The 22302-nt window shown below is 41.3% G+C and overlaps 1 protein-coding gene across 5 annotated transcripts in view; it reads right to left on the reverse strand.

The window, feature by feature from the left end:
* Positions 1–4474: 4474 nt before the first annotated feature.
* kaznb (kazrin, periplakin interacting protein b) overlaps positions 4475–22302 on the reverse strand; it is a 167046-nt gene continuing 149218 nt past the window's right edge. The window contains exons 2-14 of one of the 5 annotated variants that reach the window (XM_033627014.2): positions 22064–22255; positions 19199–19335; positions 17304–17474; positions 15670–15850; positions 15378–15511; positions 13478–13601; positions 10713–10903; positions 10493–10611; positions 8192–8423; positions 7824–7925; positions 7294–7460; positions 6527–6623; positions 4475–5855 (exon numbers count right to left, since the gene is read on the reverse strand). In XM_033627014.2, the coding sequence (XP_033482905.1) occupies positions 5700–5855; positions 6527–6623; positions 7294–7460; positions 7824–7925; positions 8192–8423; positions 10493–10611; positions 10713–10903; positions 13478–13601; positions 15378–15511; positions 15670–15850; positions 17304–17474; positions 19199–19335; positions 22064–22255 (2003 nt within the window). In that variant the 3' untranslated portion in view covers positions 4475–5699. Of the gene's footprint in view, positions 5856–6526; positions 6624–7293; positions 7461–7823; positions 7926–8191; positions 8424–10492; positions 10612–10712; positions 10904–11945; positions 13602–15377; positions 15512–15669; positions 15851–17303; positions 17475–19198; positions 19336–22063; positions 22256–22302 lie in introns of those variants that run through there. The other 4 variants (XM_033627010.2, XR_013491800.1, XM_033627015.2 and 1 more) reach the window with 4 other exon arrangements.

The raw sequence follows: 22302 nt of genomic DNA on the forward strand, positions 1-22302 counted from the left end.
TATCACAAACATCATAAAATTGTAAATACAGCTGACAAAAACAATCTCACTATGAGTTCCACTCGGTAGCTCTTCTGGAGCTTTTGATCGTGTCACATAACCTTCCTCAGCAAATGAAGTCGCCCATTTGTCACAGAAATTTATTTTTCCCACTTCAATCTACAAGCTTTAAGGCAACATGAACAAGAAATCCTTAAAATGCTCAGAGCATACTGTACACCAGAGCAAACTCCATCTACTGAAGAAGAACTTGTCATACAGTCGAAAGCTCCAGAACCAAACTGGGTGGACTTGACTTTGAAAATGTGAAGCCTTGTTGTCACTTAGCAGAGGCCTACCTTGTGTCTGATATCAGGCAACAGCATCACTATAGAGGCAGTGGTGGCCTAAAGGTCAGAGACCCTGAAGCTTCCTGGTTTGATGAGGATAAATCTGATTGATCCCTCATTACCACCCATGAGGGCGTCCACAAGGCCCTTAACCCTCACCTGCTCTGCTCACAGGCTCGCAGATGAGACAAAAATGAGTTTGTGGTTGTTTAACATTTAATCATGGCCTGATTATCCTGGGTAACACTATACAACAAGTTTATTTGCACTTTTTTTTTTCTTTTAATCTTATTTAAAGTTATCCTCAATATGGCTGTACTGGGAGAGGTGTGACTATGTCAGACTCATTTAAAGGTTGAAAAATCATTTAAACTGGGAAAATGCAAACAGGATTTTTGATCCATTCTTCAATGCAAATACCTGTAACAAACAACAAGCTAATGCAGCATTTTTGAAATATCATAAATCTGCACACCACTGTGCACTAAAATTCCCATATCTCTCCAAAATCTTCATAGAATAACTTCCTCAGCGAATGCTGAAACAGAGATTTTAAAGCACTTGTCTTGCAAAATAAAAACAGGCCCATGCTGTATATAAGTTGACAATAATTCCACCTTTAATGTAACATGAAAAGCTCTGACAGCTGAGTGAAGAGAGACTGCAAATGTCATATTAACACTGGCATCAAAAGCAAACACCACCTTCCTCCTGTTTCCATACAGGTTTGAACTGGTCTAATCTTCCCGCTTTAACAACTGTGCCTTTGGGTGACTGAAGGAGACGCCCAGAACACAGCAGACAAACCTGTTTTCTACTATTTGGATTGACCTCGGGCGCTTGTTCGGCTGCACACAGTGTGGCCCTGTGACATTTCATACATGTGTTTTCATGCTCAGAAACAAACTTTATACAACTGTGAGTTATAAAACATGATTAAACTGTACAAAATATACCATTACATTCTCTCCATTTAGTTCATAGTATGAGTAACAGTATTGCCTTTTTTTTAGTGTGTATATAGTATAAACATGTGGAGATCATTTGCTGAATTTTACACATGAACACTTGCAAACATTCAGTTGTATGTTGTATCTTCATATCAGCTACATGGAATGATTTTTGTTAATTAAATTCTCTAAACGTTCACATTCAAATGAAAACCAAACAACTTCAGTTCTTTCCTTACATGACTACATTATGTGACACTAATGAGAAGATGGGTTTTTATAAGTTTTGAAAAGTACAGAATTCATATTAAAGATTGTCTTGTGTGCTGCGTAATAAAAGTTGTATGTTGTATGTCACCCCAAAATCCTCCAAATGTAAAATTTAATATTGTTTTAAATCATGTCTATTACAGTTATTATAATATTAATTGTGATGACACATTTGGATGGACCAGAAAAGTGTCAGAGGAGCCAGAAACAACATCTCAGTCATGTATGTAGAGCAGCTGACATGACACAGTCACCTCAGAAGATAAACAGCTGATATGTATCTCTACAGTGAAAGCATGTTATAATGGATTTTTCCCTACACATTACAGAGATAGTTCAGATTCTTTTAAGTGGGACTGTATAATTTACTTACCCATAGTCAGTGTATTACATAGAATAGAGGTCAGTCAGCATGCCTCCAGTTTGGAGAAGCAGACTCCAGTCTGATACAGAAGCTAAGCAATGCACTGCTGTGGATGGAGGTCAGCACTAAACCTATTTTAGCCACCTAAACAAAGTGCCACCTAAAAAGATCATTATCAGCTGAAGTGTATGCTGTATTAAGAATATTTTCACCGCTTTTCCTTTCCACCAGACTCCATTAACAAAAGCAGTATTTTTAGCTCAGTGTATACAACAGCTGTTGGTGTATTGCTGCCTCAATCAGTTAGTTAGTTTGTGTTATTGTGTGAATTCGGTGAATCCAAACTAACCGTTTTAAACACCTAATTCACACAATAACACAAACAAAATAACTGTTTGGGGTGACGGTAAACCAGCAGCTCCTGTGTTCAGCAAAGCTAAATTACTATTTTTCTAAATGGAGTCTGGTTTTGAAGAGCGCGACAGAACAGCTACACTTTCCTGTTGCCAGCTGCTCTACTCTTCTATTCTAAATATAACATGCACTTAAACTGATGTTAATGTTTTATAGGTGGGACTTATTTTAGGTGGATAAAATACCTGTGCGTTCCAATATCCATTGAACCATACTATACAGTATGTCAGAAAAAGATTTAGTATGTCCCAATACATAGTATGTCAAATGCAGTATGCCAAAAATACCAGGATGTTCTACTACATCCAGTCCGAGTTGGCAGAATGCAGGACAGCATGCTTTTTTGGCTATGCTGACCCACAATCCTCTGCACAGCGGACAATACGTCACATCGACTGAGCCGCAAACAGATGACAGCTTATCAACACATTCACAGCTGTTTGACAGTTGTCAGAAGTCGCAATGACGGCTGACAGTGCATTCAAGTCACTGATGACCAGTCGAACAGTAATAACAGGAATATTAATTGATTAAGTGAACAAAATAATTATAAATATTACAAATATGTATATATATACAGTACAGGCCAAAAGTTTGGACACACCTTCTCATTCAATGCGTTTTCTTTATTTTCATGACTATTTACATTGTAGATTCTCACTGAAGGCATCAAAACTATGAATGAACACGTGGAGTTATGTACTTAACAAAAAAGGTGAAATAACTGAAAACATGTTTTATATTCTAGTTTCTTCAAAATAGCCACCCTTTGCTCTGATTACTGCTTTGCACACTCTTGGCATTCTCTCGATGAGCTTCAAGAGGTAGTCACCTGAAATGGTTTCCACTTCACAGGTGTGCCTTATCAGGGTTAATTAGTGGAATTTCTTGCTTTATCAATGGGGTTGGGACCATCAGTTGTGTTGTGCAGAAGTCAGGTTAATACACAGCCGACAGCCCTATTGGACAACTGTTAAAATTCATATTATGGCAAGAACCAATCAGCTAACTAAAGAAAAACGAGTGGCCATCATTACTTTAAGAAATGAAGGTCAGTCAGTCTGGAAAATTGCAAAAACTTTAAATGTGTCCCAAAGTGGAGTCGCAAAAACCATCAAGCGCTACAACGAAACTGGCACACATGAGGACCGACCCAGGAAAGGAAGACCAAGAGTCACCTCTGCTTCTGAGGATAAGTTCATCCGAGTCACCAGCCTCAGAAATCGCAAGTTAACAGCAGCTCAGATCAGAGACCAGATGAATGCCACACAGAGTTCTAGCAGCAGACCCATCTCTAGAACAACTGTTAAGAGGAGACTGCGCGAACCAGGCCTTCATGGTCAAATAGCTGCTAGGAAACCACTGCTAAGGAGAGGCAACAAGCAGAAGAGATTTGTTTGGGCCAAGAAACACAAAGAATGGACATTAGACCAGTGGAAATCTGTGCTTTGGTCTGATGAGTCCAAATTTGAGATCTTTGGTTCCAACCGCCGTGTCTTTGTGAGACGCAGAAAAGGTGAACGGATGGATTCCACATGCCTGGTTCCCACTGTGAAGCATGGAGGAGGAGGTGTGATGGTGTGGGGGTGTTTTGCTGGTGACACTGTTGGGGATTTATTCAAAATTGAAGGCACACTGAACCAGCATGGCTACCACAGCATCCTGCAGCGACATGCCATCCCATCTGGTTTGCATTTAGTTGGACGATCATTTATTTTTCAACAGGACAATGACCCCAAACACACCTCCAGGCTGTGTAAGGGCTATTTGACCAAGAAGGAGAGTGATGGAGTGCTGCGGCAGATGACCTGGCCTCCACAGTCACCAGACCTGAACCCAATCGAGATGGTTTGGGGTGAGCTGGACCACAGAGTGAAGGCAAAGGGGCCAACAAGTGCTAAACACCTCTGGGAACTCCTTCAAGACTGTTGGAAAACCATTTCAGGTGACTACCTCTTGAAGCTCATGGAGAGAATGCCAAGAGTGTGCAAAGCAGTAATCAGAGCAAATGGTGGCTATTTTGAAGAAACTAGAATATAAAACATGTTTTCAGTTATTTCACCTTTTTTTGTGAAGTACATAACTCCACATGTGTTCATTCATAGTTTTGATGCCTTCAGTGAGAATCTACAATGTAAATAGTCATGAAAATAAAGAAAACGCATTGAATGAGAAGGTGTGTCCAAACTTTTGGCCTGTACTGTATATATTTATTTACATTTATGTTTGTTAATAATTCCTGTTTATTTAACTATATATTTGTAAATACTATTGTTTAAATTTCTTATATTTTCACGTATCTTTCCTCTCTTGCAAGGAGCACCTGTAACATAAATAATTTCCCCTCAGGGATCAATAAAGTATTTCTGATTCTGATTCTGAAACAACAATAGGACATAACTAGAAAAATAATAATGACAGAGAACTGCAAGTGTGATTTCATTGTCACAAATATATTATTTTCGAATTTACAATCTGTGTAGTTATAACTTTTTATAAGTTAAACTACATACATTGCAAAGTAACAACAGCAGATCTTTCTGGGTTGATCTCTGTCTCTGGCGAATTTGGTGAGTGCCGATTGTTTAATCTCTAAGTTAATGGATATAAAAGCAAGAGGGTCAAAGTTCATGGCGTTATGTTATAAGGAAGTAGTATGTGTGCATTTTAAACGCAGCTGCAGTACCTACTAAAAGTAAATAGAGAACGTATGCGATTCAGAACACACCCTAGGTTTTGTTGCTGACCCCTCCACAGCAGTACATGGCATAGCTTCCATGTCAGACTCCAGTCTGCTTCTCCAAACTGGGTGTGTGCTGACTGATATCTACTGCATTTAATACACTGTTTATGTTTAAGTACCCCATAAAACCCCACTTCAAAAAATCAGAAATATCTCTTCAAGGATAATTATCCATTTACTGACATGTGCAACAACAAAAAACTTCAACTGTCATGTTTGAAACATTTGAAAAAGTAAACAACAGTGTTGTGAGACCTGTTTCATATAAGGCATTGAAGGAGAACAACACTGAGTTCAGATTTTTTTTGTAGGTAATTCTTACTCATTCTAACTCATAATATAAAACTCATTTGGACATTAAGTTGAAAAAACAAAATCCTCTCCCTCTTCATTATATTTACAACAACATCTCCATCAGGTCAAAAATGATCTTTGTTTCTGCACAAAGTATGTCTTATTCTTATATTGGCCAAAAAATGGTATATATGAATTATGAAGTGGTACATCCCTTGAAGACTTTAAAGTCCAGTGATGTTGAGTGCAGATCACTCTCAGTAGTAAACAACTATAATACAATAAGCATGTAAACAATAGCAACAACATGGGCGAACTCGATGGCTGAAGTTGATTCAGACGTTGGTGATTTCGACACTCTTGAAGGTGTGCATCGGGCTGCCTTTGGCTCGGGGAACAGCCTGAACTCGAGCCTCTCTGGGCAGAGAGCCACAGCTGCCATGGAAGCCCAGACCTCGCTCCTGGCTGTTTGCACGTAACCTCAGCGGACTCTGGAGAGATGAAAAGGCATAAAAGCTTCTTGCTCAAAATAAGACATTGACCCTTTAAAAAAATAAATAAATACTACTTTGGTCAAATATAACAAGCTGGCATTGAAGTGAAATTGTCCAACAAAAGCTACCGATTGCAGCACTACTCACTACTGTAGATGGAAAAATACAGTTAAAGCTGCATTTTCCTCCACACGCTGTTGATGAAACGTGTTTTTGAGTGACACTATTTAATGTACACCTAAATCACAAGACTTATTTTTATATCCAAATTGTAACATCGTGCTGCAACAGCCAAACTGATTTCGGAATGATGTCACCTTTCTAAAACCTCCACCAAATTAAAATTTTCTCACTATCTGACACTTCTAATCGCTCTTTGTGTCACATCCCCCGTCAACACCCATTTACACAAAAACAGGTAAGACATTAGGGGGGAGAGGAGGGTATGCTATAAAGGTGCTGGCCAGAATCAAGCCAGAGATGTTAGACTGACATATATGTAATAATATGTATAACTTTATGTAAAAAAACACAATTTACAATTTAAATCTCACGATGTTGGTATAAGTATGTTCTGCAACATGTGTAACTGCTGCACATGTCACAAATACATATTCATAGATGATAATGTTCCAATAACATGACGTGAGTGTGAGATGAAAGGCTACCTTTCCTGATCTTCTGATCGACACCCTCTCCTCAGCAAAGCGGTTAACAGCCACAGGCGAAGAGGAGCCGATGACCTCATTGCCCTGCTCTGCGTTGCTGTGAATACGAGGCATTGCAAGACATATTCATTTATGCGCGTGATGTTAAAGTATAACTCTGAGATAATCACATATATTTCCACAGCATTCACAGGAACATGGTCATATTTAAAGGCAAAATAAGCTGGAGAGGATATATTTTTATATCATAGAGTAAAATCATTTGTTGCATTAAAGGTGGAGTCAGTGATTCGGAGGAAAGATTGTTGATATTTGAACTCAACGTCTAAACAAAGACACGCCTCCCATCACAACCCTTTCAGAAGCTTTGGCCCCCAAATTTATGCATTGCTGAGGCAACGACTTCACGGATGTAGCTACCGTGACATGACATCGACCACTGGTTTGTGAACTCCCATTTTAAAGCCTTGAATTCGACATGTGTCATCCCCATCTTAATTTTTTGGAGCCAGATGTGACCATATGTGGACGAGAGGGCCATTAAAGGAACTGCAGTTTTTGGCATTTCAGCATTGACTTAATTTTTCAGGCCTGGAGGTTGCCGCCTGCATAATGTTGTGTTTCAGTGGACACACAGAACAGACAGGTAGCGGATAGTGAATTTGAATTTGACAAAAAGTATACTGGATCAGAATCACTGACTGCATCTTTAAGAGCAGGAAGACATCAAAAAGTATGTAACAAGAGTTGAAGTGTTTTTCATTCACCTGTGAGGGATAGCGAGTGATTTCATCTCTTCATACAGGTGCCGATGCAGCATGTGTTTGTTGCTGGGGATCCCCAGGGCTTTGGCCATGGCGTCTGTGTCAAAGGACGGGTCCAGAGCCATCACAGCTCCATGAATCCCTTTACCCTGAAGGTTGTCTGCGAATTCCTGAAGAGCACAACACATTGGCAGACTTCAGACTTTATCTACAGTTGTGCCAAAAGTCATATTGGTACAAATGTCAAATTCAATAGTAAACCACAGTCATGGCCCAAGCCTTTAAAAAAAATAAGCATGTCAAAATAAGATGTCTGAAGGCTGGGAAGATATTACTCACAGAAAATTGAGAAAAAAAACTTGTATGGTATCTCCTGAGGTGTTTTTCCTTTGTCTTTCAGTAGTGGCGAAGCAACAACAACAGAGCTATCATTATTTTTGAGGGAGTCCTAGAAACAAGTAGGTGGTATCCGGTTGCAATCTGCCCTGAATCTCCCAAGCAAAGGGAAATACTGTCACTGACCTCCCACCCACCTTAAGGTCTATGTCTCTGATCCACTTCATTACTCTGTGACATGTCCAAACAATGGGATCCCAGTCCTGGTGCTCACATTTTGCCCGCCGTGCCTGCAGGGCCTGCAAAAGCACAACACACAGATAACTGTGCCAGCTCTCATGTGGCAGGGGGCGATGAAAACACAGAGAGAGGTCAGGGGAGGACGAGGGCCTGCTGAGATAATGCACCTCCAAGAGCTCCTGTGTGCCTCTAGCTATGGTGGATGATAATGGAAATCACATGCCATTTTGTGAGAGTAGCTGAGTAAAACTTTATGCAGTGGCTGAGGAACAAACATCAGTACCTTGTCATTTAACCTCATGTAAACTGTGATCTATGATCTCACCTCTTTATCAAAACTGAGTATCTGCAGGATCTGGATTGCCAGGAGGAGACTGGTCTGGTGGAACTGGTCGCTGATGTTGAGGAATCTCTCCAGGTCTCTGCGGCTCAGAGAGTTCAGCACTCGCCCGTCCACTAGATTACTCTGGAAGGTCTGCGAGTATTGAGGCAGTCCCACGTCACTCAGCCATGATGTTGACACCCAGTGATGGTCCATCTCAGATGCTTTCGATAGTCTAAAAAAATGATTAGACACTACCAATCAGCAGTGCTAGAAATTTCCAGATCCTTTACTGAAGTAAAATAAGCCAGAGTGAAAATACCTAACTACCTAATTGTGCTAGGTGTCACTCTCTGCTTTTTCCAGTGCTAGCACTAGGTTGACGGAGACATATATAGCTGCAGATACATTCTGTTTGGAGCCTACATCGGACAAACAAGCCACACAAACTGTGCCCACCTCTAATACACACAAACCCACTAACCAAGGGTCATTCAAACCCTGCTTAAACGCCACGCTGTAGTGAATAAATATGAGGGCAAACACAGCAATAATCCACTTTCCTCAGTATAGATGAAGATGTAAGTCAACTTATAAGTAACAAGGTGTAACCCTCAGCCTAACCCTAAGCCTTACCTTAACCACCTCTCCTTTACACTTCATATTTAGCTTATTGCTAACTTAACTTTTTCCTCAGGGCATCTCCCTCTGGACCAAGGAGCAAAGGGGGCCTGTAGTCCTGTAGCCTGTAATCCTAAATCCTGTAGCTGGTGGACGGGTCAAGTATTTGCTCCAACTACAGCTATACCTACTCGGGTTGACCGGTGAAGGAGCAGTGTTCACCAAGATAGCTATCGTTAGTGTTAGAGGAAGAGATGCAACCATACATGTTTGAGCCTCAGTCTGACCCAGACCCAGATGAGGAGTCTGTTGTGTACATGTACCAAAGTTGGAGACTAGCAGGTGTATCAAAATGGTAGGTTGCAGCCTTGTATACTGTATCAGTGTGTGAATGGGTGAATGTGACATGTAGTGTAGTGTAAGTGCTTTGAGTGGTCAGAAGACTAGCAAGGCGCTTTACAAGTGCAAGTTCATTTACCAGTGAGCGTCTTTAATTTGTATTTTGTTCCTTAGCTTGTTCGCTAAGCTTGTAACTGGTAGTGGCTGACATTGTGAAATGGTGCGTGTAATATCTACCATGATGAGAGTTTTAGTAAGCTCCAGGGTTTGGTTTAACATCCAAAAACTCTACCATGTGTTCTGTCAAAACTTTCACTACACTACAGCACACTCTGCTCTCTGTACAATGGATGTATAAAGAAAACAGGATACAGCATTGGAGGCGGGGCCCCGTTCATTCCTATGAAAGCTGCTTAGTTTTGCATGAAGCCAAAAATGTTTAACTGTCGTGTTTGAAATTACCCAGATGATCTGTACTACTTCTGCATTGTGGGGCCCATTAGCAAGTGCACTAGACACTTCCTACGGCCAAGCCAACTAACTTCCAATTTCGCACTCCATTTACTTGAATAGGGATGGAATAATTCAGTTGTGCGGCTCTTCTTTCCAAATGTTATCAGGCTGAAAGGATTAAATCCCAATAGTGAAACAAGTCCTTTCGCAGGGGTTGTGACACTCAAAAAAAATTATCTCCTAATTTTACAGACGTCTCTTTGGCCACGTAAGTCAATAGGAACGTTTTTTTGGGCTTGCATAGCATCATGTGATGGGCCCAGAAGTTGTAATTCCACTGTTTGGCCACTACAAACATTGGCTTCAAAGCTTCCTGGGGGCCTGTCCTGTACTTACAAGTCCTCTCTACACTGGACGTTTCTTTGCAGTTGTTGTGTCGAAGTCTGTTTCCCTGTCGATATGTGTTTCCTGCATTAGACAGTAGTTGGCTTTCGAATTTGTGACACACCTAATCTAGCGTGCCTGCTGTACGTTGGATATCAGATTTTAGGGAAGTGCACAGACATCGCCCTCTTCAGTAGAGGAATGTAAAAACACCTCTCTAGTGAAATACTTTGCACACCAAGATATTCAAGTTCAGACATTTTAGGGAAATAAACATAAGAAAAATACATTTTTGAGTGAAGGGGGACTTTAAATCTTCATTTGCATAGTAAAGCTATCATTTCCCTGGAGTCGAATGATTAGGCAGCATGAAATGTGAAATACTCAATCCAAGTGCCTCACATTTGTATTTAATTACGGTACTTGAGTAAATGTACTTTGTCTAGTCTCAGTAATATTAAAGAAACAATTAAAAATTTCTTCAGTGATTTGTTAGCGGCTGCTCACCCTTGGTCCCCTTCAGCTCTCCTGTAATCCTCAATGGCCAGTCTCAGTTTCCTGCGATGAATGGGGTTACTGATACCCAGACCCAGCTCCAAATCCTCATCCGTCAGGCCCAGCAGCACCTAAAGAACAGAAATCCACTTCTTTATCAAACAACAACAGCATCACACCCCAATCTCTCGCACACAGCAAACAAACAGCCACTTGTATACCAAGAGTGTACCTTCCCACTTTTGACGTTTTCAGAGCAGGCTCGGGTGTACATGGGCATTCCCATGACAACCTCCAGCCAGGCCTGGACTGCACCTGCCCTCCACAGCGACATGCATGTGTTTCGAGTGAGCTCCGCCTGCTGGAGGCGGTCCAGCTGCTCCTCTCCATCAGACAGGCTCTGCTGTGTGAGGCTGTCAGAGTCTGGATTGGTCAGGAGAAGTTATGGTGTGGCATACAGGGGGGGTTCAGGGTCAGAGGGATGTGGAAATCAAAGAAAGTGACTCATCTGGAGAAAGGCTGACATTAAAATCAGAGGGTGTTTGCATGGAAAATACACCTGAGACATCAGTGTGAAAGGATACAGAACAACACATTGGATGCTACACAAAGTTATCAGAATTTTTTATATGTCAACAACAAAAATATTCCTTTCTAGCTTCTTCTTGTGTTTAGTAATATCAATAAAGGAAGAGTTATCAGTCAGCTGGTTGAAAAGCAGTTTCAAACCTTTCTTTGGTCCAATATTGTCATAAAATGTTATGAAATTGAACCACATGGCCACTAGATGGAGCCAGAATAACTCACTGGGGCTACGTGTCCTGTGTCTTTGGATTAACAGTACTTCATGTGGGGAAAAAATTACACAGTTGAGTGCATCTAAATTGTAAATTCAGGAGCTTTACAACCCATTTATTTCTTTCATGAGAGTGTAGTAGTCCGGTGAGTTCTAAAACTACAGTACTGTGTTTAGTACAGTTGTTAAAATACTTAAGTAACTATCTGATGATTATGAGGAGACTTAAGACCATTAGGGTAATGTATTAGAGACACAGGGATTATTCATAAGACATCATGCTCCTGCCCATTAACCTCCTATCTCAACAACAGGAAAACACTGATTCATACTGAACCAACAAATCCAGGATGAACTCTGCGTGTTTACCTGATTCGTCTCCACATGCTGACAAAAACGCTGCATGCAAAGTCCACCATCTCTTTTTCAAAAGAGTTTCAAAAAAAGGAGAAAAAAAAAAGACACAAACTTGAATTTGTCCAATGGACCTGAGTGATATGAATAATCCCCAGAGTGCAGAAACAGACAGCTGGTAATCACAGATGAGGAGTTACTCACTGGCAGGAGAGAGTTGCCATTAGAAATGGCAGGAGGAGAGGGAGAGACACGTTAGACTGGGACACAAGAACGAGATTACTCATGGAACAGAAAACTGCCACATAGGATGTATTCAGTTACTAGTTTTATTTTTAAAATAAGATTTCATTTCAATTATAATTCATTTTTGAAAATGCTAAAACCTCCTCAACATCTGGCTGCGACAGCTGCAGCAGATAAATATTTGAAGTTAACTCTTCTTTGTCATTTTTTTTCCTTTTTAAATAAAATACTTCAATAGATTTACTCTTTTATGCAACGTCTCCTAAATTACAAAGCATTTAACATAGAATTATTAGAGCCACATTTGCAAGAAATGAGGAGGGATTCTACACAAAACAAAAGACAGCAAAAAATTAAAAAATAAAAGGGACCATGCATTCATAATGCAAGGAAAGATAACTTGGTAAAAGGGAAAAGGTAACACAGGAGCAACACAGGAACTGTGGAGATTATTAATTTGATTGGCAATGAATGGACATCTAATCAAAGCAACACAGAGGGAGCATGCAGGTGTTAAATGCACATTCCTTCGTCTCATACTGGCACGTGTTAGGTAGCGCTCAGTCAGAAATGAGTCAGACAGAAACAATGTTACGAGGCTAGTGCTAACAGTGACAGAATGATACGCAGATTTCCTAGGGATGAGTGTTTAACCTTTGGCACTCGCACATGGTTACGACAGCAGACGAGAGGCGTGCCTGAATATGCATCACTGTTAATCTTTTGTTTGTGTATTCAGGTCTGTGCAATTACATTATAAGGAAGACTGACTCTAAAAACCTTGTTGGCCAGTCGTTAATTACAGTAACTGATAATGTGTTTTTTTTAAAGCATAAAATGGATAAGGAGGCCATCATGAAAAAACTCCCTGCTGCCCACATTGTGATGTGTTAAAATACTGTGTGGCAGCATTTATAAAATAACCATAATGGCCATACCTCTCAAACAAATCACTATTTTTGGCCAATTAAACTCCAAGAGATCAATTTCTTTTTAAGCCAATCAGGTAATATCTCCTCTTTCATAATAAGAAATGGGCCGAGTAAGACTGGGAATAAGAAGAAACTTAGACGTCAATGTTGCAAAGCATGATAAAAGCAACTGTAAAGTAACAAAAGCCAAATGACATTTACAGTAAAAACACTAGTTTCACAATAACTCCTATTTACATATGAACAGCAGTCCTTCAAGTCTCCAGTTATAAAAAAAAACATAAAACATTAAGACATTTGGAAGATAATACAGCATAAACATGTCTACACATAATAATAACCCCATGTATATATTTATATGCATGTAAACATATATACATATGCATACATGTACATCTATAAATATATATCTAATTTACAAACATACAATTTAAGGGTAATATACTGTACATTTATGGGGATAGCAGTCTCTTTTAGGCTTTTCTCTTTAAAATTTACCCCCTCCCCCCCTCCAGACAAACCCACACACAAAACATTCTTTACACACAGTTAAAGCCAGGTGGATATCCACACAAATTTAACACACACACACGCGCGCACACACACCCTCACACACTCAGCATCACCAGTCGGCATCCTCCTCTATGTAATAATCAGGTGTGGCTGTACCATCAAACAGGCCAGGGTCCAGTGACTTGCGCTGCTTGCCTCGTGCGAACACCCGGGACAGGGATCCCAGAGTCATCTTCTCCTTCTTCTTCTTACGCTTCTGGTCCTCCAGGTCCTCCATGGACTGAACAGGGCAGAGGAGACAGAAAGGAAGCTTGGGTTTGTCCTCTCATAGAGCTGAGCAAAGCAATTAGCTATTAAAGCAATAGTTTGACAGTTTGGGAAATACGCTTACTCACTTTCTTAAAAAGAGTTAGACGAGAAGAAGATTGATAGTCTTATGTAAATATGAAGCAACTATCAGTGTGGGTCAGTCACGATGCTAAACTGACCCACATGTGCAAAAGAACAATAGCTATGATGTCACATGCACACGCGGCTGTACAGAAGTAAACATGAAGGCCACTGAAGTCGACGTTTACGGTTTCATTATAAGCTGATGTGCAGTGGAAGCCAGGGAATTTGTGAGCAGATGAAGAGAAAGATTTTTAATTATGGCTTTTTGTGAAGCAATGCCTGCTGCCTCTTTACAGAGGTGTGTGTGTATGTGGTGTTGGAGTTGGAATTGCTGGGATCAAGATGTGAATAGTTTCACGGAAGCAGCTTTCATCAAAAATTTCAGGATGTCAAGGGCTACTTTTAACTGCATCTGTCAGTGCCTCTCCACAAGATGCTAATGGAAAGACACTCATCCAGGCGAGCCATCTTCTTGAGAAAGCGTGTAGGAGTCGGAGTAGGGTTGTATCGGCTGGCAACAGTGGGCAGGTTATTCGCACATTGTGTAACCCGTCTAGAGTGATGTAAAAGTTACATGAATTCTGACTGTTCAGACCTGTATCTGACTGAGGACCGCATATGCAAGCGGCCCAAATCACAATTACAATGACCAGGTTCAATAGGATTAGAGCTGTTAGCACTAGTATGAGATAAAAAGTACTGATTGGAGTCAGAAATGAGCAAAAAAAAATCTGATTTAGATCCTGGGGGCCCTAGAACGGTACTTGGCAGGCCCATTCAGATAAGATACACCTTTATTGATCCCATAATTGAGAATAAAACCATCCCCATTTTTCATCACCCCTCTGTTGGCGTACCTAGCACACTGATCCTGTACTAAAAGATGGAGCTAGGGGCTCGGTACACTTTTGTAGGAGTTATTTCATAATCCATTCATAATACTTAGGACCCGTTTCCACCAAAAACCTTTGGTACAGTACCTTTAGAACCAAAATAACTCCTACAAAAGTGTACCTAGCCCCTAGCTCCACCTTTTAGTACAGGATCAGTATGCTATTTACCCCAACAGAGGGGTGATGAAAAATGGGGATGGTTTTATTGGTATCGTTCACAACTTTTCACAATGGAAACAGAAAAAATGTGTATCTTAACATCACTGAATTACATGTTATATCTTGTTTATTTGATATGTACCAAAGGCAAAGTGTCAAAGAAACGTTTTGTGACTTTACAGGGTTATATTCTACTTCCTGTCCTGGCACAGTAACTTCTTGGAGCAGCAGCTGGTTGCCTAGCGATCTCACAGTGACAACAAGACTCCAGGAAGTCACTGTGCCCGGCGAAGAACAACACCAAAAACTTGGTTGTACCCTTCAGTTTTTCTCACTTATGTAAGCTTCTGTATGGTAAGCTACCTGACTGCGTTTTCCTCAGTAAGACAGCAAATAAAAGTATTTCCCAAAATGTCAAACTATTGCTTTAACGTGAGTTTTGTACAAAATAACATCACCACCATCACCACCACCAAGCAGGCAGGCTGACACCCATCAGGCCGACAGAACAGAGGAACAGACACAAACAGGAGAAGACAAAGAGGAGGGAGGTACTTATAGAAAAGTGTGGAGGTGTGATTACTTGGTCAAGGGGGCCAGGCAGCTCTTACATTGCAGAGGGAGTGGGTCCGGTGACGAGGTGAGTTGATGTCGCTGGGCGTGGACGAGCGGTCTCCATCTGCTGCTGAGGCGTCGGAGATGACAGAGGGCTGGCGAGAGTGGCAGGGGCTGATCCTGACCACAGCTGGATGTGCCGCGCATACGTACACACACATATATTCACACACGATGACCCAGTTAGTATGAGAAACCTTTAGGAAACCCTCTGTTAGTATGTTTAGTCAGTAAGAGCAACACCACGCAGCACAGAGACCGAGAGGCAGAGCAGATGGGAGGGCTTACCCTGTCTGTCCGTGGTGTGTCCATGGTAGAGGGTCTGTTGGCTCTGACGGATGGCGGCAGTGAGCGGCAGGTCAGCCTGCATCACCCACTCCTGACTGCCGTTCACCACGGGCTCTGTGGGCATGGCCAGTGAGTGCCGCTTCGGTACATCTTTTGTCAAAGTGGCCAGAGACTGCTTCGCCTGGGAAACAGACAAGAAACAGAAATTGAGCATGAACTAAAAATGAAACAAACACACTGTCACAGATACACATGTGGTTTAAATTGATTCAAAATGAATTTCTATGCTTTTAATTTGTGTTTTTCATATTTTGTGACTTGTTTGTTTGTCTGTCAGCAGGATGAAGGAAACACTACTGGCCTCATTTTCATGAAAGCTAGTGGAAGTGATGTAGCATGGGCCAGGGAAGAACCCATTAAATCTTGAAGTGGATCAAAATCACAGGGCGGATACATCAATTATTCTACACTTTCTTCAACATCGCACAATATGGCATTTGATCTTGGCGGAGGTCTGCACTCTGCAATTGCCCTTCTAGCTCTGTATGTCTTCATTTCTCCTAAGCATTATGTAAAACACTTGAAATGTGCTGTATAAATAAACACGTCTTGTCTTACATAAACTCACATAAGCACTGTATGCATGCATGCATGGAAACGTGCGGACCTACACACACTTGTACACAACAGTCACACTACACAACTAAATATGGGATCTCGATAGCTAAAGGATAAACTGGCAGCGTTCTATGTTTTCTTATTGTCAACAAATCTCATGAAAAGACCCAAACAAACAATGATTTGATCCTTGTAAGTCCTGTTTGTGCAGCCAAAGCCTGATACGTCTTGTTTCTCTGTGCCACAGAGCTCCATTGTTGTCCAAAAACTATTAAAAAAAAACACGCGGTTGCACATGGTTCATTATTTGCAGTGTAGTTTAATTTGAGTCAACCCCACATTTACCGTCTGGCATCTGTAAATAGAGCAGTGCTTCCCAACTGGTGGGTCGCGGTCCAAAAGTGGGTCGCAGGTCCATTCTGAATGGACTGCAAGTGACTCGCAAACATTTCTGTGTCACAACTCTACATAGTTGATTCTTTTCTACGGGAGTTCATTAGTGGAAGCCTCTGAGAAGACTTTTAGTGTTTTAGGAAACAGTTGGAAACAATAAGATTTTATAACAGAGAAGAGAAGATTTTATTTTGTGGCTTGGTTTCTTGACAGCGATGCAGCTCTGGCACTGATGTACCAACAAATCTGATCTGTGATGCAGCTTGATGCGAGGATCTGTGGGTGGTTGTGACTCGCTGAGGGAGGAGAGAGATTAATGACACACAGACTGACAACTGTACCTCCGAGGCACCGACACAGCAACACAGAAAAAAAAAGGCACAAATATCTTCCTCAGCCCGGAGTGAAGAATTAATGCCTTGAGAGAGGGAAGGGATGAGGATGTATAGCGGAGCAGCTTACTGCGTGTGTTTGAACTGATATGAATACAGCGATGGGATTGCAAACCCACACCCTGTTTGCATTTGTGCCATAAACACAAGATAATGATGCTAAGGTGACACTACTGTGCTCTAGTTATTAGTTCAGCAGGGTTGTGACTGTTTGTGTGCGGGGTGACTCACCATGGTGAGCTCGGCCTCCAGTTCTTTGACCCTGTTCTCCTTCATGTCCATCTGAGAACGCAGCAAGTTGGCCTGTTCTGTGGCTTCTTTGGTCTGCCTCCTCAGATCCCACTTCTCCCTCTCCAGCATGTCCTTCTCCTTTGCCAGGGCTTTCACTGCATCCTCACTCTCCTGAAGAACACACACGCACACGCACACGCACACACACACACACACACACACACACACACAGACATGGTTAATCCTCGCCAAGCTCACTTTGAACGATCAATGGAGCTCGACATTTGAGTCAAGAAGCGTATCAGAGCTACGTTCTGTGTTATAACCTTTTTCAAAGCTTGGATTCTTTAAAAGTGTGGATTCATGATGACACTATGAGACTATGTTTTTTGATGATGGCATACCAATGTCAATATTTCACGGCTTAAAAAAAACTCAATTATACATTGGCCGACGTCCTTTTTTCCACATCACATGAACAAATGAATAAATACATTTATGATAGGTGTCCCTTAAATTGGGCAGCTTCTATTCGCTGTTGGAACTTAGACCAATGAAAAGTAGTGCACTGTAATTTGCATATTTATGGATGCTACCGTTACATCACCCATTGGTTTGTGGACTCCCCTTTTGAGCATGAATGTATTAGGAGACCTGAATACAGCACTGAAGGAGGGACCCTGTTCATTCCTATGAAAGTTGCTCAGTGGTGCATGAAGCCAAAAAAGCTCTATTTTCACGGTATGAAATTACCCAGATGATTTGCGCTGCTTTTGCGTCACTGGGCCCGTAGAGCAAGCACACTAGAGACTTCCGCCAGCTGAGCCCGCAAAGTGTTCTGCAAACTTTAATGGGATAAAATAATTTACTCTTGTGGCTCTAGATCTTCCAAATGTTATTGGACTGAATGAATTAAATCCTGATAGTGGAACAAATCATTTTGTAGGGGCTGTGGCACTCAAAATTTTGTCCAATGGCATCACGTGACAAACTCAGAAGTTGTAATTCTACTGTTTGACCACCACAAAAGTTGGTTTCAAAGCCAGGTGCACTTCCTGCGGGCCTGGTTTCGAAGCCTCAAGTTTGGCATTTCGGCTGTTGCCATTTTAGTTTTTTGGAGCCAGAAGTTACCATATCTGGGAGAGAGGCTGGCGGTGTGGAGGAGTGAGGGGTAGATCTGACTGAGAAGCCGAGGACGCTATCTGCAATGCAGCCTGCCATTAATTACGTGCAACTTAGCCTTAATTAAATGCAAACAGGTGAGTTATAGAAAAAGTTCACCTCCTGTACAGTTGTCATGAACGGGGCAGTTAGCTAAAGAGACCAAAACTGTTTTTTTGTGCCAGGCTGTAAACATGTTTATTTCTGCTGTAAAGTTGACCATTTTAACATGAGGGACTATGGGGACATGCTCTTGGAGCCAGCCTCAAGTGAGCATTCGAGGAACAGCAGTTTTTAGCACTTTTAGTGTTGGATTCATTTTTCTACTCTGGAGGTTGCCGCTTGATATAACCCTTGTATTTGTAAGCCAGGAGTCTAAGATCATGACATATGTGTTGCATGATGTGTTCCCTAATGTGACAGGAGCAAAGGAGGAAGTCAGCTGATGTAGTATATACATCGTTAGGGGGGGCTGGTGATTGTATGTCGGTGGCTGTGGCCTCCCCTGCCTCCCCTGGCCACCCCTTGGTGGCGCCCCTGCATTCATCATCTATTTACACAGCAGCCTCCACTTATGGGTGACCACAGGAGGAGTTATATTGAAGTAAATTGTTAAGGGTTAAGTAAAGTGTCACCACACTAAGTCATATCTTACAGTTGCTCATATACATATACATCCATAAAGATGCATCTACAATAAGTTAATATTGACAAATGTGCTGGGTCAGTGTTACCTTTCGGTGTTGATCGTAGTTGCGTATGAATTCCCGCAGCTGCTCTTCTCTGCTCTCCAGTGTTGCGTACAGCTGCTGCATCTGACTCACCAAGTCTGCCTTCTCCACTTTTAGACGCTTACGGTCAGCTTTCATAGCTACAACAAACAAACAAACATGTTCACCCACTGAACAGCACATACATGTGTAAACCAAGGAGCATTTTAACAGCCACTTCTACTGTCAAAGTGAGTAAAACAAATATATGCCAGTGAGATTTGGCTTCCTCTGAATCAGACATAAAGCCTTGCAATTGCAGCTGGGAGCCACTGGGTGACACTGTGCCTTTTGTTAATGAGGGGCAGCAGCTGGTGTTTGTTTTTTTTTTCTTGTTGAGCAAATGATGTAATCATCCTTAAAGATAAGTGGCACAGTAGCACTTATTCATTCATACATTGAACTGTTTCGGCTGGCGTGTGGAGACTGTGTTGGCTCATCCTGGAGAAAACCAATTGGATCTGATTTCTTTCAGCTTGATTCGCTTGCAGAGAAAACTCAACAGCCATGATGCAACTGGTGGGGCTCCTTGCAAGCAAAAATAACAACAATGCTCTCTTGAGAGTTTGTGCTCAACGGAGAGGCAAGAGTGGAACCTGTACTTTTCATAACTGCACACACGTGTCATTGAGGAGGCGTTCCTCCTGACAACGTTCAGCTGCTTCATATTTTACACTCATACACTCAACATTCAAACCTGTTTTGCAGCAGTTACACAATACAGTTTATGAGCTTGCGTTCACCACCTGCAACTCAGAGCAGGGGAGAGAATCATCCACAGCAATAGTGTTAGACTAAACTAAATCCAGGAATGTTTTTTACGGGTTTCCCTCTTGTTGTTGTTACAAGCAGTTATCCTTAATGCAGGAGTGACTTTTTTTCACCCTCCTTCCAAAGATCTGCTGGGAACTGCTGGGCTGCGTTACGGTCAGAGTAGTTTTAAAACAAGAAATGAAAACAATCCAATAATACACAATCAGCGTTGCATTCCAGTCTACATCGATACCACATTAATATTTCAGAGTGAAGCTTCTATCACATGATTGATGGATGTTAATTAAAATGAGGTGATCCCAGAGTCTACTTGGCTGTTCACCAGGGGCGACACCCATTTCTGAACGATGTCGAAACACATGCACATAAACAGTATCTTTGGTCTACCCTCAGAAAAACAATAAGATTTAAACAATAAACATCAGAATCCTCTCTGGATTGCAGACTGTTGCAATTTGTGTGCACACATTTCATAACTTTGGCACATACGCGACAAAATTAGGAGAGAAATGAACCCTGAAATTAATTTGAAAGACATATCCCAGCAGTATCATCTTCTGACTGGCACTGAGAGTAAAGCCCAGAAGGCTAATGTCCTATGGACTGCGCACAATTAGGATGATGGAATACAGAGGGTTATGTTTTATTTAAGCTATTTTTGAAGCAAATATCTATTATGTGCTCATATAAGCCACTGATATTTTTCTGCTCAGTGTTGAAACTGGAAGTTATGTCAGTCTGGAAGAAGAAAAGCGGGTTTGCAGCCATCTGAAAATGAGCTTTTGTTTTCTATTGTGCTTTTCCTCTGGGAGCCAAGCGATATTTTCTTGAATAAGATAAAACCAAAATACAGTTTTTAAACATGGATAGTGCACAAAAACTGAGTTGGCTGTTCACATGCATTGAGAAAATCAACTGCAGCATATGTTTGATTTGCATAACAGAAATATGTTAGTATTACATTTATTATAATTCTGTTAATACCCATTGAATGATTAAGTTTTGTTTGTAGTGCATAAATCAAAGAACATTCTAATGAACTAAATCAACTTATGTTGGTTCAAATTAGATATTTCAAAACAGTCAATACTCCCAGAATGCAGAAAAACAAGGAGAAAGTTTGCCTGAAGGAGGAGTGGGACATAAGGGGGAATATAATGGACATATTTCCACCATTTTAGTCCATTTTTAGTAACTCTTGTTCGTACCATACTCCTATTGTTACTCTATTAGGCTCTGGGCTTTCCTTTTGCTCCTAGAAAACACTACTATCTTGTATACTTGTACATTTTGCCAGATATTTAATGCTCTATTGTGATAAAACCGGGCCCAGTGAGTGACCCGGGCCCGGGGAACCCACTGATTGTCTTGTTGTTACTGGTTGTGAATCGTTAAAATTGTGGTTACTGTTCTAATGTTACTGTAATTTGAAGCATTCTCTGGTACAAGAATGTCCTTCAGGATAAATACAGTTCTGTTGTTCTGTATTATATTGTATATTTGCATCTAAATGTATGGCATCGTTGATATCAAGGGTAAGCAACTGTGAGAATGTATAGAATTTAATATAAAACACTTTACTTAGCCAGTTACTTGGGAAAAAACCTGGAAGATAAGGAATAAAATCTTTCACCAGGACAAACTTAAGGCTTGTAGCAATTATTTTCTTTCTTTTCCTACTCAGCATAGAATTTATTTGAAAGTCTGCACATAAACATGTGTGATTTGCAGTATATAGTAGTACATATAATGTGAACTCATGTCTTTTCCTTCTGGTTTTAAAGGAAGTCTTGTTTTGATGATTAATGTATAGTGGTGTCTTGTGGTCCTATGTGGGAAATGTCTAGCATGACATGAAAATATATCACGGCTATTTTGTTATTTTCTTTGGCGAGGCAAAGTAGATTTCATGCAGTTACGACACACTCTGGCTTGCTGCAACTCAAAAAGGGTGAACCGTCCAACCCAAAGCTTGGACAGCTGTATTTGCTGTATATTCTATTGGAAAGAAGGGACTCTGGTGGATTAGGTGAGATGCCTGTGTCGGCTCCTGACCTTGTAAGGCCTCCTTGGCACGGTCCAGTTCCTGCTCCTTGTCACCCAGCTGCACACGGAGCTCAGTGGCTGAGAGCACATTGGCGGAGCAGCCTCCCTGGGTCTCCTCTAGGTCCTTGCTCAACATGTCCTTCATTTGCCTCAGCAGGTGGACCTCCTCCTGAAGCTGGGCCACCTCCTCACGCAACAATACTGAGGGAGAAAGAGAAGGAGGTAGAGTTTGAGAATTTAGAGTATGC

This window comes from Epinephelus lanceolatus, chromosome 1 (genome assembly GCF_041903045.1).
Source record: "Epinephelus lanceolatus isolate andai-2023 chromosome 1, ASM4190304v1, whole genome shotgun sequence".
Lineage (NCBI taxonomy): Eukaryota > Metazoa > Chordata > Actinopteri > Perciformes > Serranidae > Epinephelus > Epinephelus lanceolatus.